This window comes from Apteryx mantelli, chromosome 13 (assembly GCF_036417845.1).
Source record: "Apteryx mantelli isolate bAptMan1 chromosome 13, bAptMan1.hap1, whole genome shotgun sequence".
Taxonomy (NCBI): Eukaryota; Metazoa; Chordata; class Aves; order Apterygiformes; family Apterygidae; genus Apteryx; species Apteryx mantelli.
Window position 1 is genome coordinate 115,617 of NC_089990.1, and position 16,157 is coordinate 131,773.

General features: G+C 37.6%; 1 protein-coding gene across 1 annotated transcript in view; it reads right to left on the minus strand.

Annotated features, from left to right (window-relative positions):
* Nucleotides 1-5,862: 5,862 nt before the first annotated feature.
* Nucleotides 5,863-16,157, minus strand: part of LAS1L (LAS1 like ribosome biogenesis factor) — a 37,647-nt gene continuing 27,352 nt past the window's right edge. Inside the window, exon 13 of the mRNA XM_067304187.1 lies at nt 5,863-6,672. Coding sequence (XP_067160288.1) covers nt 6,582-6,672 — 91 coding nt within the window. The 3' untranslated portion in view covers nt 5,863-6,581. The remainder of the gene's footprint in view (nt 6,673-16,157) is intronic.

Genomic DNA, 16,157 nt, shown 5'->3' on the forward strand with positions numbered 1-16,157 from the left:
ACACACAGAACGTGAGGCTGCAGTCAGGGTTGTTTCTGGTGTTTTGATAATGGCTTGCATGCTGCTTTCTGGTTATGTTTGTCTGAGGAACAAAATTACATCATCTCTTCCACTTGTGTTACTGTAATAATGGTTGGCTTGATTCAAAATATCTTGTGGACTATTTATCATGTGCAAAAATGTGTTCATGTCAGATAATAAAAGCAATTACAGGTGCACCTATAGTTAATGTACTGGTGTTTGATAGCCACATCATTTCACACATGATAAATATTCTAGTATTGGTGCAGGAACCTCTCCAATTCTTACATTACATAATGACCATGTCATTATGTATTTAAACTGAGTTAGCTTGAAGTTGATTCTGTCTTCACATTTGGTGTTTAAAAATAACTAAGCTTTTTTATTAGTTGATCTGTTAATGGTAAAAATAAATCTTCAGACACTTCTATAATTTCAGAAAACAGATTTAACTCTTGGCCAGTTTTCAAAACATTTCTTACTAATCAACATTTTATAATTTTAATTTCCAAGTAGTTTTATTCTCTTATCTTCTCTTGCATGGTATAAGCAGCTGAGAGCAATGCCTCAAATAACCAGAAATGACCTTTTGTTTGTTGATACAAATTGTATCTCTTTTTCTTGATTGTATAAAAACTGTGTAAAAAAGCATCTCTAGATTAACTTCAGTATTACATTTTCACCAAAATGTTTGTGACACCATGTGTCACGGGGAAGTAGCCCATGGGTAATTATGGCTCTTTTTATTTAAAATGGGCACTTATAGTTTATAGACAAGCAAGGACAACTTTTCAGAACCAGTTTATAACATGCACAGATACTGTGTGTACACCTCAAAGCATTACATAAAGTTATCTTTAGTCTATTTATTAAGCAGATACATTCTTGCACTAGAACTTTATGTAAAAATGTTGGTGTTAACAACTCATCTGCATGTGTTTAAAATATAACAATATAATTGCTGTAGACTCTGCCTTAGTCTTAACAGATTAATTTATAAATTATTTAGGTTTAAAATGAAGTTTATTGTGCACTCACACTTTCCATCTTGCATGGAATTAAATATTTATATGTAGAAAAATGTTTGTTCCCTTTTTCTCCAATTATAAAGATGAGCTATTTTAAGAGGGGTTTGGTAGGTGTTTTTGATGCACTCTAATTCTGAAGCCTGAGCAGAAATTACTGTATGAAGTTTTGGGTGGTTTATGGAGATACTAATTTTTGTAGGACTTGTCTAGTCATTTTTGTTTTCACTGACTTTTGTCTTGTAGATTGATAGAATACGTCTTTTTCTAAGGATGGAAATGTTATACCAATACAAATCCAGCATACCATTTATCTAGGGCACTTTAAAGGCAAATTGTCTTTCTCTAAAAAGCTATGAGCAGCTGTCCTCCATAGAATTACAGAATAGGCAATATAGCCTTCTGGAAAGAGTTTGCAAATTGTGTGCTTGTCTAGTTCTCCTTCAAAGTAATGAAACTTATATGTAATGTAGTCTCTTCTGATCAGCTAGTTTAAATGGTAATTCAGCCATCCACATCTGTTTTAAGATATGTTTACAAGTCAATTCAAAACACTGACACAGTCATTAATCTTCAGCACATAAGCTTAGATTTCTTCTTACATAGAAGAGCTGATCTTCAGAAACACATGATTATAACTGTCTATATTGTAAATATAAGACTGTGTATAAGTGCTCTTTTTGAGAGCATGATATTTAAATATGTTTTAAAACTGTAAGAGAACAGTTCTAGAATCTATATTTTAATAAAATCTATAAAAATTAAAATCCTAATGAAAAACTGGGGGGAAAAAAAAAGGTGGGGAGGTGAAATCCTGGCCTACTGCAATCAACAGGACTTAAGCAGTAGACTTTAGTGGGAACCAGAGCTTTCTCTGGGAGTTCTGATTTACTGATCTTTTACTTTAGCTGTATTACTTTCACATGCTTTATCACTTAAAAGTGCATAACCTTAGATTTATTAGTTATGATTCAAAAATCAAATGCTTTCTGGGATGTCAGCCTAAGTTATTTAATGGTTTTTTTTGTAAGTATTACATATTAGTAATATATTAGATTGTATATATAGATTTTTTGACTAGTTAGTCCTGTTGTCTTAATTGAGCTACAGTAGTTTGCTTTTATTCATTTGTAGATTTAAACATTACTGTTTAATTGTTGTAAAATTTTTATAAATCTCTTTGGGTTTTTTGGTTGACCCAAATATAATGTAAGTCTCAATGACAAAATGAGTGAAAATGGATGTTAAACCAGTATTTGGTGTTTGTAAATCACTGTAGTAAGTGTGCAATGCTCTAATTGGTGCTGCATGTAATTCATTCACTAGCATGGATGTCTGTTTAGCTTTTTGTAAAAATGTTTTAAATTTAAACTCTTAAAATTAGAAAGTGTGCATGCAGTTGCTTAGAACACACACAAGAACCCTCATTTCAAAACAAAACAAATCCCAAAACACACACCAAAATGTCTATCTAGTTGGGTCCATACATACTTTTAATGCCAGTTTGCCTCAAACTGCATTTTGGCATTCTTAATGATAAAACTAAAGGAGTTCAGAATACTCAAAGAATCTGTCCAAATAATTCAACTAAGAAAATACTTGGCTGGTGGCATGCATGTATATGTGTGGGGTATACCACATCACAAATGGGAAAATGTCAATGGTCATATTTTATTACAGTCTTATACTTAAAAATTCCACTCTAAAGACAAAGGGCATGTATCATTTCAGTGAGATTTTGTTCCACAAAGTTGAATTATCATCTTATCTTGACCTGCCAAAAGTTTACCTGAATGTACTCATGTTATTCCAACCATTAGATCTATCACTATTACTACTATGGTAAGTGTTCAGCTTTAATATTCCTCTTATACACCCACAGTGTGTGGGACAGAGCCCTATTAAGTGTAAGAATATCTCCCACAATATTTCAACTGGAAAAATATAATTGAACTGTCATTTAAATTATTCTCACCCCAGTTTTTGGTTAGCCTTTGAAGAGCCATTATATAATATCTATGATTTTGGTCTGTGATGTTTAAAGCTTGTAAATGTATTAGAAGAATTGAGAGAGGACTCCAAAAGAAAACATAGGCTATTATCTGCTCTTTTTTCCCCTCACTGTTCTTTGTAACAGGTTTGCACGATTATTTAATATATTTGGAACATGTTATACTTTATATATAAAATTTGCTTACTTAATAAAACTGAGAGCCAGTGGATTATGTTTCTAACTTTTTATTTTGTAAACCTCTTCAGGAGACAATCAAAAAAACCCTGTTCTGTCCAAAACAATTGTTACAGTCCCTCCAAATAATTTCTCAATATTTTTTAGGTAATTTACCGAAAAATACCCAGATTCTGAAATCATACATAATGCTTGGCTTTTCCATTTGTGCTTAAATCTGTGAAGGAACAGGACAAAACTAAGAAGCTCTGTTTTACTTTAAAAAACAGAGGAGAAAGGTTGCTGTACTATTTAAGTGCTGCTCTGCTGTTAGCATATTCTGTGCCAGTTTCTCTCTTAGGAAAATTTTCTTGGGCTATTTAAAATTTTAATCATTTCCCTTATTATGGGGGAATGTGATATAATTTCATTTATTACCACTACTTTGACTCAAACTGCTTTGAGTTATTTGGGGGAAAAAGAAAAAGTAAAGCTAATGAAAGTTAAATAATAGTTTTTATCTGGACCTGCTGGAACTTCTCACCACACCCATGTTTGCTGTCAGGGTAGCCAGAACCAGGTGCACTGAAAGAGCACAAAACCCCTCAGAAACAGCAAAATGTATGTATTACAAAGTTGCATTTTCAAAATCCCAGGCACTTTGTAATTAATTTATGTCTTCACATATACTACTGAAAACAAGTACCAATTAGATTCTGCAGGATCATCTTCCTGTTCCCTCTCCAAAACTGTAACCTTTATTAAGTAGTGCTGAAGTACTTTTCATTCTGTGAATGTAGCTGCCTCTAATATTTTGTTCTCTGAATCCCAAAGACTTGCATAGACAAGAACAAAGTATCTTAAAGTTCCACCATCCACTTATATTGAAAAGAAATTTAAAAGGTGGCAAAAGAGAGAGGGGCCACAGACAGTGCAGTGGTTCCTACTTGCGTGGTTTATCCCAGCAGTCTTCCAGATAGTCCCAGCTTCTATCTCGTATCCTTTCTATAGTTTCCCTTTAGAGATGTTTTTTCAGACTGTAACATGGACCTGGATAAGTTAGTTTACCGGGAGAAAGCAGTCTTAAGAAGTTCTGCCCAATGCAATGGAAAAATCAAGTATTCAGGACTACATCAAAACTGCATTTCCTTTTTCCACCCAGAACGTGCTTCCAGTAAAGAAGGAAATTAGCATGTTGAAAACAAATTTTACCAAGCACACCTTTAATTAAAGGAAAAAGAAGCTAGAGATAGTGTGGTATTCTAGTCTATCTAAATGTGTTCTACATTTATTATATATTATTTATACTAATTTTGTCATTTTCCAGATATTTGGGAAAATAGCTACAAAACTGTTCCACCTGTGACTAAACCAGATTAGACACCAAGGTTCATAATCCTGAACAGAGCATTACACGAGTAACTCATCTAGGTTTTACACTACTGTTGTTTTAGTAAAAGCCCCCTCTTCAGTTTTTTGAATATTAGTAGCTTTCTAAAAGTTGAAACATTTCATGTTTCTTTTCCCCAGTCACTCCTGACTTCATTTTCCCTTGGTTTCATGCCTGCTTTTTCTCCTGCTCTAGTAATACTTTGTATAAAATTCATGCCAAGACTTCCTAAGTCATGATTTTTTTTTTTTTTAAAGCATCTGGCATTTGTGTGCTTTCCTACAAATTCTTCACAGCAGTGGATTTAACTATTTTATTTCACTTGCTAGTACCTTAGCTCTGCAATTTGATCGAAGACCAGGATCTGTGTTCCACGATTTCCTTGGTATTGTGATGGCAGATACACAAGGCAATGACTACAGCTCACAAAGAAACTATACTAGCAGATGAGCAGTAAGAACAAACTTCTTCACTGAAAATTTCCTAAATAGGCTTGAGGAACTACTCATTAAAAGGAGAAATTTCTAAAAATACTAATTAAAAAAGGGGAAGGGCTTACATAAAACATCTATTCTAACAGGAAGTGAAGTTTGCTTTCCTCTTCATTGTGTAGAATCAGCACTGCTTGTTTCTACAGGAGGAATGTACAACGTACTTTCCATTTTAAACGATTTTTGGCTGACTGCTGAACAGACAGTAACCACAGCAGGACAGGATGACAAAAATTACAATAAAGAAAAAAAATATTTACATTATGGATACTTAGCTAAACCTTTACTTGAGAACCAGCCTAAAAGGCTTCCATGAGGTTTTTGTTCTAAACTTGCAATTTAATCCTGTCCAGTGTACTGCTAAAGTTGTTGTTTTTCTAGCTCTCTTTCTAAAGAACATTAGCATATAATGTCAGCAGTAGCTCTAAAGAACTAAAAAGATCTCATTTCACAATGCTACATTGACATTTTCAAAGGTTGTTCCTGCTTTGTTTTTAAATACTGCAAATTACCACTAGCCTGACTCAGAGAAAGGCTCTGTCTTCCTATCTAACAGATATACTCCAACAAATTCTTACTGAGAAGTCTTGAAATAGGTACACACATAAGCTCCCAATTTTTTACCAGGTAATTGCAGAAGCCTTAAAGTTCCAGGTACCTTTAATACAGCTAAATAAAATTGCATTTAGTAGATGCTAGCTGTAAGTCCTTTTTCTCACCAACTTTTCAACTAGGTACTCAGCCCATTTCTGCAATAGTCACACTAGCTCCAGGCAAAGACCATAGTATTGTTTATTGATCTCAGCAAAAACATGAATAGGAACAAAAGCAAGCAGAAAATTTTAGTTAAAAAGAGACAGAAGTGGCCTCAAGAGTATCATTTGAAAACATTTCTCTCTCTCACACACACAAAAAATCCAAAGATGTTTATGCACTGAACTGCATCTGAAACTGATTATTCAGCTATGCTATAGCTAGGCTTGATCCCTGAAGCTTCATGTTAAATCCTAGCTAGATGAAAATTATGGCAAAATAATCCAAACTCATACATGACTACATTAGGTTCTCTGGAAGAGAAAGGCTCAATAGTCTGCCCAATGAGGACCAGAGTATATTTTTCAGAATATGTGAGTGAAAAAGGAAAAAATAGGATCTAGAAAGAAGATTGCCTTCAGTCAAGGGTGTTTATTAACTGTGGAAAAAAAAATGCTGAAGGATTCCAAAGTATACTAATCATATTTTGAAAACATCAGCTAGAGCTAAAAGTTCATGATAGTGGTTAAGCAGACAATGATGATTACTCATGGAACTTAAAATTCAACTGCTTTATGAAGTAAAATTTACACGGTCAAAATTAATAAATCTTTATGGGGGGGGGGGGGAAGAAAGAAAGGAGTCCTGGAATGGCTTTTTCCCTATCATTATTACTCATTCTTCCATGTCACTTATCTTGTGCAATACTGAAAGCTGGAGGGCAGTCTGCTGTCTTAGAAAAGTTGAAGGCCACTTTTTATTTTATGGAAGTCATTCTGGGTCCATAACAATCCTCCTGTCACAGGAATATTCAGTTCTGCAGAGCTGTGAGAGGAAGAGAAATAAGCCACATAAGCATCAAACTGATTTAGAAGCTTGCATCACCAAAGTCATTTTGATAGCATTCTAAACTTCATTAAGGAAGTTGTAACAGGGGTTTTTATTTCCAAAACAAAATACCACTTCTCTCTTTTAGCTCTGGACATTTAGCTGCCAGAACGTTCATCAGTTCATTCAAGAGGGGGAACCGTCCTGAGGTGCCAAAGGTGAGCACATACCAAAGGAAAGATGAGCAGCTATGGACATTTGTTAGGGAGACATGACTTCAGAAATAACCACACAACAGTTTTCATCTGAACTGTCCTTTGCAGCGAGGAATACAAGCTAATGAGGCAAAATACTAATACTGCAATGCTAACACTGATCTGAAACCTGACTATCATGAATTATAAGTGTTGCACAGTATGTACAGGCACACATCTGCTTGATTGCTTTGGTTCTGCCTGCTGTGCCCAAGTTTCCAGTTCAGACTGTAACTCCCCCTACCGCTGCTGAGCAGGAGCAGCAGCACTCCTGAGTAATCCAAGGAATCTTCCCCTCTCTTTGCACACGTTATATCACCTCTGTAACGGGAAAAGTAACCTTGTCATTACGGCAAAAAAACCTTTAAGCTTTGAATTGCTAGGACTGCCTCAGCCCCAGAATGCTAATGCCTGGATCAGAGAGCATATGCAGCACCTGACACATGGAAACTAGCCATTCCTATGGCTCTTATGAAGAAGACGACAGAAACTAGACTGTTTACACAGAGTTTAAAGGAAGTTATTGTTTGGTGACACTCACAGCAAGCTAAGTCATTTCTAAATATAGAAGGTGGCTCACTCTCAAACAGGCGTAAAACCCCTTTCCACTGCAGAAGTTACCTAGTTAGGGTTGAGTCCTGGGAGATTCCTCCAAACAACAACACATTAACATGACTAACATAGCACACAAAGGAACAATAAGTTTTTATACAGTGTTCCAAGACATAAAGCACTGCTGAACACACGGCTCAAAGAACAGGTGGAGAACAGGGTAAATGATTCCTTATCCAAAGCTTTAATATATGAAGGAACTTAAATCACTACAATGTTGTAACTAGGTCATCAGCTAACGGTATGTTTTATCACTTGTATTCATTTTAAGAGAATGGGGAAGGTGGGAGAGCTAAATTTTAACAATAAAATGTCTTTACGAGATCCACTTGAAACCTGGTATCTGACATTTGTGAAGAAAAAGGGAAAACCTGGTTGTCTTTTGCAAGTTTGTTATCTTCTCTATTCCTTACGCCCAAGGACAGCTCATGCAATCCCAGCTACAATTGAGGCGCCTCCAGAACAAGAATCTATTCTCTGCCCACCCACTATCTTCACCCTTCAGCACATATTGCTGTCCCACTTACCTGCTCGCACATGTCATCCTTAGGACAATGAAATCCAGGCATTATACATGACCATTAAATGATGAATCCCATTTCAGAAATGTCAATGCAACCTTTCGGTGCAACCCTTGAAGCAACTGCATGTCAGCAACTCCACCCTCAGAAAACTCTCCAAGTGGTCATTGCCAACCCCCAAATTTGCCCCTGTTGTAAGATGAAACTGACACTGGGAGTAAACAAAAGATACATATGCTTATACACAAAAAAGAAATATCTATCTGAGGATGAGAGCAGCTATTCAAAGCTTCAGAGGCTGCCACAGCAAACCTAAGCATGAATTTTGACAACGCAGCCCATAACACACTAGAAGATCCACTGAAAAATGCAACCTTTTGGGACCAGGAAGGAATGAACTGCAAGCTTTTCCAAAGCATCCAAGCATCACAGGAACTTAATGTCCCACGTTAAAACAAAGCAAAACCTCTGAGGACACAAAATCATTTCCACAAACAAGATTAAGGTATATGGGAAGCTTGATTTACAGCAACTTGAAGCTATACACTGAAAAGCTCAATGCCTTTTCCAGATGATACGGGAATAATTGGCAATATAGCAGAGGCTGCTGCCCAGAGCTCCTCAGAGACAGATACTTTCTCCTCCTAAGGTCAAAATACCTCCCAGTCACTCCCTTTTCAGATGAAACACTGCTGGGAGCCTTGCAGACAAAGCCAACGCAGAAAGATTACAGCTACCTCATTCAATGTAATGATCAGACAATTTTCCTCTGGCTGATGGAAACTACCCAGAATTCAGCTTGCTAACAAGGTCATCTTTCCTCCCCAGTCATGTACACTCCTCATCACTCATGACTTCATAGGCCTGCTGTCATCCCCAGGACAGAGACTCTGGAGACAGACACTGACATCATCTTCCACCTCAAATGTACTGCAGGAAGGTTGTCAAGAGCAAGCTCATCACAGCAGATTAACTGCTTTTCAGGAGGGATGAAGCTAGACTATTGTTAAGCAGGGTAACAGCATTTTATTACTTGGGATTCAAGGGAGAAAGTGCTCTTTGAGTAATCAGAGCTACTCTGTTCTACAACTACTTGCTTGTCATTAATTTTTTCCAATTGTATATCTGCACAGACAGCTAAATATATGATAATGGACTACAGCCTCAAAATTCACTGGTTTGGGCTGGATTCAGCTCTTTTGGAACTATTTTGCTTCTCTGAGATTCAGGCTATTTTGTTTTAGGAACAGCATGCTTGTCTTTGGGAATATCTGACTGTAAACCAGAGAAACTGTGCAAAAGGCTCCACAAGGGACCAAGTTGTGTGACAAATGGTGGGCAGAGAAACAGGAGCAGGGAAAGAACAAAACAAGAGCTTATCCAACAATCTCGTGGGAGAAAACCTGTGGATAGCTAGGCTGTTGATTTAGTCTTTAAGCTCAGGGAAGGCATACTCTCCAATTTCTTGAACCTCCAGAAAACAGCAACAACAGAAACAGAAAATGTGAAGAATGGGAGTTGAGAAAGGCTCTTGACTGTCTCTAAAGATTGGTTCATCTTTAAAAGGGAAGGGAGTTTGTCAGCTGAAACCTATTTTTCCTAGCACATGTTTACGTAAGCAAGTTTTTCTAAAGACTCATCAGAAGCACAGACCTCAAACAAGGTAGGCAGAATTCAGGCAGATGTTAGACAAACATCATAGACGAAACACATTCGTAAGATTGCCAAGACGCTCCTTTCCCATCTGCACACCTGGTGAATTAGGTCTGCAACAACAGGTTGTGCTTCTGTTACATGACTTGTCCAAAGCCCTTTTTCCAAATTAATCTGCGAAACTGTGCTGCAGGAAACCCTGTCTGCAGTTCATTACCTTGATTGGCTGTACGTCTGTTAAGCCAGAAGGAAAAGTAAAGATGGCCACCCCTTTCTAAAAGGGATGTGTCCCATTACCTATGTTGCAGATGTTCTTCCTAAGCATCTTTCAGATATTTCAAATCTAAAGCACCAAATTTTTATTCTCTCATACCATACTGTTGTTACTCCCATGCTGAACTTGGCAGAACTGGTCTCTGTAGGCAGAGAAGTTGGAGGGCAGAACTAAAGTAGTAAATAGCAAACACACCTTCTGGAAGAATCCAAACAAACCCCTTTTGAAAGGGAAGCAGAAATCCATGTTGCTGCAATACAAAGAACGAGGTTTCCGAATAGAAGAATACATGAGAAGTAGCCAGGAAACACTGTTCTGCTCCCCTCTGCCTCTGGGCAAGTCAGACAACCCTCCAGATGCCACATGGCCTTTGGCAAAAGGAGAAGCTGCCTACACAAGGGGAATAAGAATAATGAACAAATTATTCCTGTAACAGTACTGGTGAAGCCTAGATTGTTTCCAGGCCCAGTCATGAGAATAAACCAGGTTCTGCTCCTTTTCATTTGCCTTAGCAGCAGTTCTCCCTTATGTTTCTTTCCAAGCTTTTTTCCTTGGCCTCCTGCCAGACTGTGATCTGAATAGCAGAAACTCTCTGCCCCTTTCACCCACACAAAGGGATAGAGAAACACTTGTTATTTTTGGCCTGGTATCTGCTTTTTTATTCTTTACGTGGGTATTTTCTAGTAATATGAGCTGCATGACACGTTACACTCACCATTAGTTCAAACTACAACTAACTGGAAGCAGATCAGAAAGCACTGTATGAAGAGAAAAATAAATCCACCTCCCTGGCCGAGTATAGAGGAAGCTCTTGTAGTTGTTGCTCTCTGCATCTCTGGCCACATGAAAAGCAATTATTTGGGACAGAGGGGAAAGTAACACCTGCTAACTTACTTCAGAATCTGAAAGATGAAGCACCGAAACTTCCACACCTAGCTTGCAGCTTTTTAATCTGCAATCTATATAAAATTGACTCTCACCATGACTAAATGTTTCAGAATACAGTCCAGGCTTCTTCCTCCAAAGGACTCTAGTGCTACTGATAAGGGAAGGAAACTAGCTGGTCCATCAGCTGCTGGACATGATCTCCAAGTATGAGAGACAGAGTATTTGCTACTTTTGACCCACTTGCTGGAATGCTTTACTGGCAGGTCTGGAAAGAGCTGTCACTCACCAGGGAAAACGTAGCATAATACCCGTTAACTCAAGGGGATTCATCCATGTGAACTCTACCATTTAATGAAAATGAAAGACATATTTTAAAATGTTTTTTTTCTAGTCAATCTTAGATTCACAGGTTGAATAAACTTCCATTCTAAAGCCAGTAAAGAAATGACCATCCTTTTAAAAAAGACACTTCTGTTATTTTTGTAGGCTATAAAGCTCCAAATACAGTTAAGTGAATAGAAGTTGCACAATGAAATCAAACCCACAATCTCACCACTGCTCTGTTTGCTCTCAGAGTAGCCAGAATCATGTGCTTCAGAAGACAAAACCCATCAGAAACATAAAATATATGTATTACAAAGTTGCTATTTCCTAATTCCAGGCACTTTGTCATTAATTTATGCCCTCAAATATCCTACTCCTGAAAACAAGCACTAATTAGATTCCACAGGATAGTCTTACAATTCCTACAAACACCTCAAATTACTTTTCTCTTCGGACAAAAATGGTCAAATACAGAGGCTTCTTTTCAGTTAGTTTTTAGGTTATTACTAAAACTACTTCAGTAGTTTATTGCTACATTTCTTAAGGATAGGAAGTGTTACCTTTGCATGTTCTCTCCTGCTCTTAAAGGACTCTGCTTGCCATAACTCAAATTCTTCACAGGCCTTTCTAAGTAGTTAACACTAACACTACTTCTGCACTGAGAGTGAGTCTCTCGAAAACAAACCTGCTATGCTATGTCAGGTCTCTGGATAGTTTTAATGACATTAGATTATTTTTACCTTTTAAAAAAATTCTTTTAATGAACAAATTGAGGGTTTTTCCCCTCTGCTTTCTACAAAGTGTTTTCTATGAAGTTGTCCACAATGACTAGCCTTAGCAATCATGAATGGTTAGAAGTAAGTGAGAGCCAGCTCATGCCTATGAGTAGTTTAAACTGTGTCCAGGCACAGAGCATTTATTCACACTCCTTTGCATCACCCAATTGCCTGGCTTAAAAGTAAGGAAAACAAACAAAATATCACATGCACTAACATTTAAGATACTGCTTCTAGCTTAACCACAGTAATAATGTGAAGAAGTGGCATTTAGCTGAAGACAATTTCAACAATCTCCTTTCAATGGGAAAGGGAACGATCATTGGATTGTCAACCTGAACACAACTTTCCTCTGAAATTCTACACTACATTTAAAATCAGGAGAGCAAACTCGCTTCTGGGCACTAAAACAAGACTGCAGATACCATGCCAGTACACGCAACAAGGTATTGGTGCAATTTACTGGAATACCAAATAATTGTTCAAAAATTTACAGTAATAGTCCTACTACAGAATCAAGGCTAGAAAAAGCTCTTGATGGCACTGGGTTGCAGTGACAAATGTTGCTGGTCACTACTACATAACTCAGTGCCCTTCAATTAGGGCAGGAAGAAATTAAATAACAGTTTTCCCAGCACACTGTCTTATATGTGCAGAGGTGCAATTCGGGAGGCAGTACACATGAACAACAGCTGAGAGCTGCCCTTCCAAAGGAATCTAATTAGCTTGCCATTCAAGCAGGCACAGGCAAAGGCATTGTTCCTAACAGATACCATGCACACGATCTTACAGTGTATTTAATTGTTCATTTTTTTGATTTTCCTCTGTGGAAAACCCCCAAACCAAAAAGGTACCAGCCAGTTGCATAAACTGCTATAAGCAGCAAACAAAATATGTCATACCACCAAAATGTGGGCAGATAACCAAATTCAACTGTGAACACAGTCATAAAATACCCCAGACTAGTGAAGAGTAGATAAACTGGTCATCCCAACCCCCTTTGCGAGAGACAAGTCAACTCCAGAGTTATCTTCCACTTCATCTTGAAGGCTTCAACTTCCATTTATTCCCTTATCTGCTGAGCAGATTACAACTTGTTCCTTCTGTCATTTCCTAACAAATCTGGGAATCTCCCTCTCCCCTCATGGACAAATGAAGCCTTCTCCAAAGAAAGAAATATACACTTAACGCTTATTGCTTCCTCTCAAGGAAGGGCCCAATGGCTCTGTTCTGGTACCACATGACTTAGTATGATCTCTTCAAGTGAGTACTCCTGTGATGCACTGCAATAACTAAGTCTGTACTTGCACAGAGCAGTGTAGGCAAAATACTGCTGTGGGCTCAGGTGAAAAGTGGATGTGGAGCATGTTTTGAGCCTAACCTCAATTTGTGTGCTAGTTTAGGGACAGACAGAGCTGAACATTAAAAATAAAACTTTCTTACACATTACATGACAATACAGGGCAGATAGACCTGAGGTGGGATACACATCACCAGAAGCAATAGAACAGAATCAATCTTTTTACTCATCAACTCAAACAGAATTTTTCTAGTCTCAAAATCACCCATACTGCCATGCTACTTCTACACAGCACCAATGAGATCCTCTAAAATTGATCACAAATACTCATAGCATAGAAGCCAGGGAGATACAAGCAGGAAGAATGGTATGATCTGAAGCAAAACCTCAGGTTCTTTAGAGGCACCTTCTGGACACCAAGGTCTCGTAACTTACAGCAGAATCTTGTAAGAGCAACTGTAAACCTCTCTGGTAAAAATGAGGTCTCTTCGAACACAACAGCAGGAAATTCTGATTAAAGTAATTTCAAGACAACTTACAAATCTCTGGAAGCAATTAATTACTTACCTCTATGGCAATTTCACCACCAAATGTATGCTGACATTGTTTCAATGCTATATGTATTAAAATATGAAGAAAAAGCAAGCAATCATCTATGCTGAAAACTATTTTCATGACAATATGAGAAAAACAGCCTAGAGTGGGTAGAAATTTGTAAATGTGGCCTTTGCTATGTTAAATTTCCAGGATACTGCTTTTCCAGTATACCTCTGCTATGCTTGCCTTAGCTGTTACCAGCCTCCACCTGAGAAGTGGCTGAACTTTTGGGTGAGCAAGATGATCCCTTATGCATCCGCTTTGTAGGTTTCTTTGAGTTTCTCTGCAATAAGAGTTCAGGAAGTACATGTAATTTTATGCTACACAGAACAGGCAACACATGTTGTGCAGGTCTGCAATGCAGTAATGAGTGGGGGCTCATTCTGTTCTTGGAACACAATCACAAGGCACTGCAGCAGAAATCAGCTCTTCAGTTATTTCTTCAGGAAGTTAGTTGCATCCTATATGTCACTTTTCCTCCTCCTCTTTTAGTTCTACAGGATGTGAGGAGAACAGAATACTGAGGTAAGAGGGTAAACAACACCCTCACTCTTAACTCCAAGATATTTGCTGGTGGCTTGGGCTTTTTTTTTTTTTTTCCCCTCCTTCCTTCTCTTTTTAAAGCAAGGTTTCTAAATACAACATCAGTTTGTGTAATTGTTTTCACTGATGGCTAGTTCCACGGCAACATCAGTAACAGCTTCCCTGCAAAGCACCACCAAACAAATTCAACCCTTGTCCACAGGACAGACATTGCAGAACAGATCTTGTTCTCTCCAGGGCTATCTACTGCCTTGTATTATAAAATGGAATGGCAACTTCCTCCTAACCATAACACTAAGAACAATCAACCTACCTACACCAACCATTGTCATGAATTCCCTAATGTCACCTACTGCTTTTTTAATATCCTTGCAAACATCAAATTACTGAGTATTACCTATAAGATAAACACTGAAGAGACTAGGGAGAGAGAAGAAAAAAAAAAAAAAGAAAAAAAGAAAGAAAAGAAAAAAAAGAGACAGGCCCTTTCATTTGTAAATCCCAAGAGGAGTTTTCTGACACACACGTGAACAAGAATCTATAATGCAGACTAAGTTTGTCTCTTCCAGGAGCAAATGAGCTGTGTTCCTTCTCAAACAATTCTGTTTTGGTTACCGGCCAAGGTAGGGGCCATGGTCAAGTGTGTAGTGAAGTACTATGGGACAGAGTCCACCCCTTCCCAAGATAACCTTTATTATTTTAAGGCTTCTGCCTCTGCTAAGTATTTTTAGCAAAATTTTCCATTATAATTACACAACTATGGCACAGAATAGAAATTCCTGGAAATCCAAATACTTCAGCTAAGTCTTGAGCTCAAGAACCTCTTGGAAATATTCAACTGGCTGATAGGCAGCATTTTTCTATCCTATAGCAACATAATTTGCTCTTCTTCTATGTACAGATGAGTTGACCTAGCATTTCCCAACAGCCATTTCTGTCTTGTATGACTCGCTATGCTTCCTTTCATCTCCCCAGACAAAAAGGATCCCTTACTTCTAATTTGTTGCAAGCAGCAGAATCATATACAAGTCCTAGAAAGTAAAGCCTAGGAAAACATTACCCAAAGTATGGATAAGCAATGGCTCTCCTCCTGTGAAAAATCATTGAAAATTGCATTTCAGAGAACACTTACAGATAGTGAAATAGTTCATTTTTAAGTATGAGAATCCATTTAACTATCTAATTAACAGTATAAATCTTTTTCTAATTGTTTTTAGAACTAGAGCAACTCAACAGCTATATATTTTTTTTAACCTCCCTGCATTTTGTAGGTTTTTATGACCAAGTATAGATCTGACCTTCCAATGTTTTTTGCATTAGCAAATACCCCTGACAAGTTGGTTATGAGAAGGAGGTCTTTAAAAAAACAGCCATGTATATTTCTTACTTAGAGTATTAAGGTGCAGCAAGAAAGGAATATGAATGCAACTTATGGAATCTTCCACAGACTGCCTCGTGCTGTTAAGGTCACAGATTTAAATGCACATCAATTCCAGAACGTAAAATGCTTGAACTAGGTGAGATCAAAGGTCTAACTCAGTTGCCTGTCTCCAGCTATGTTCAAAAGCAGATGGATAAGTAAACATACACACACAAAACAACAGAACAGTGTTTTCCCCTGGTTACCCTCCTACCTTCCAGCAGTCTGTGAATCAGAAACTTGCCGAATCAAAGGTGGTAGCTTTGTGTTTAGATGCATGTTGATGTGAGCATGTTCTTTTTTTTTTTTTTCTTTTAAAA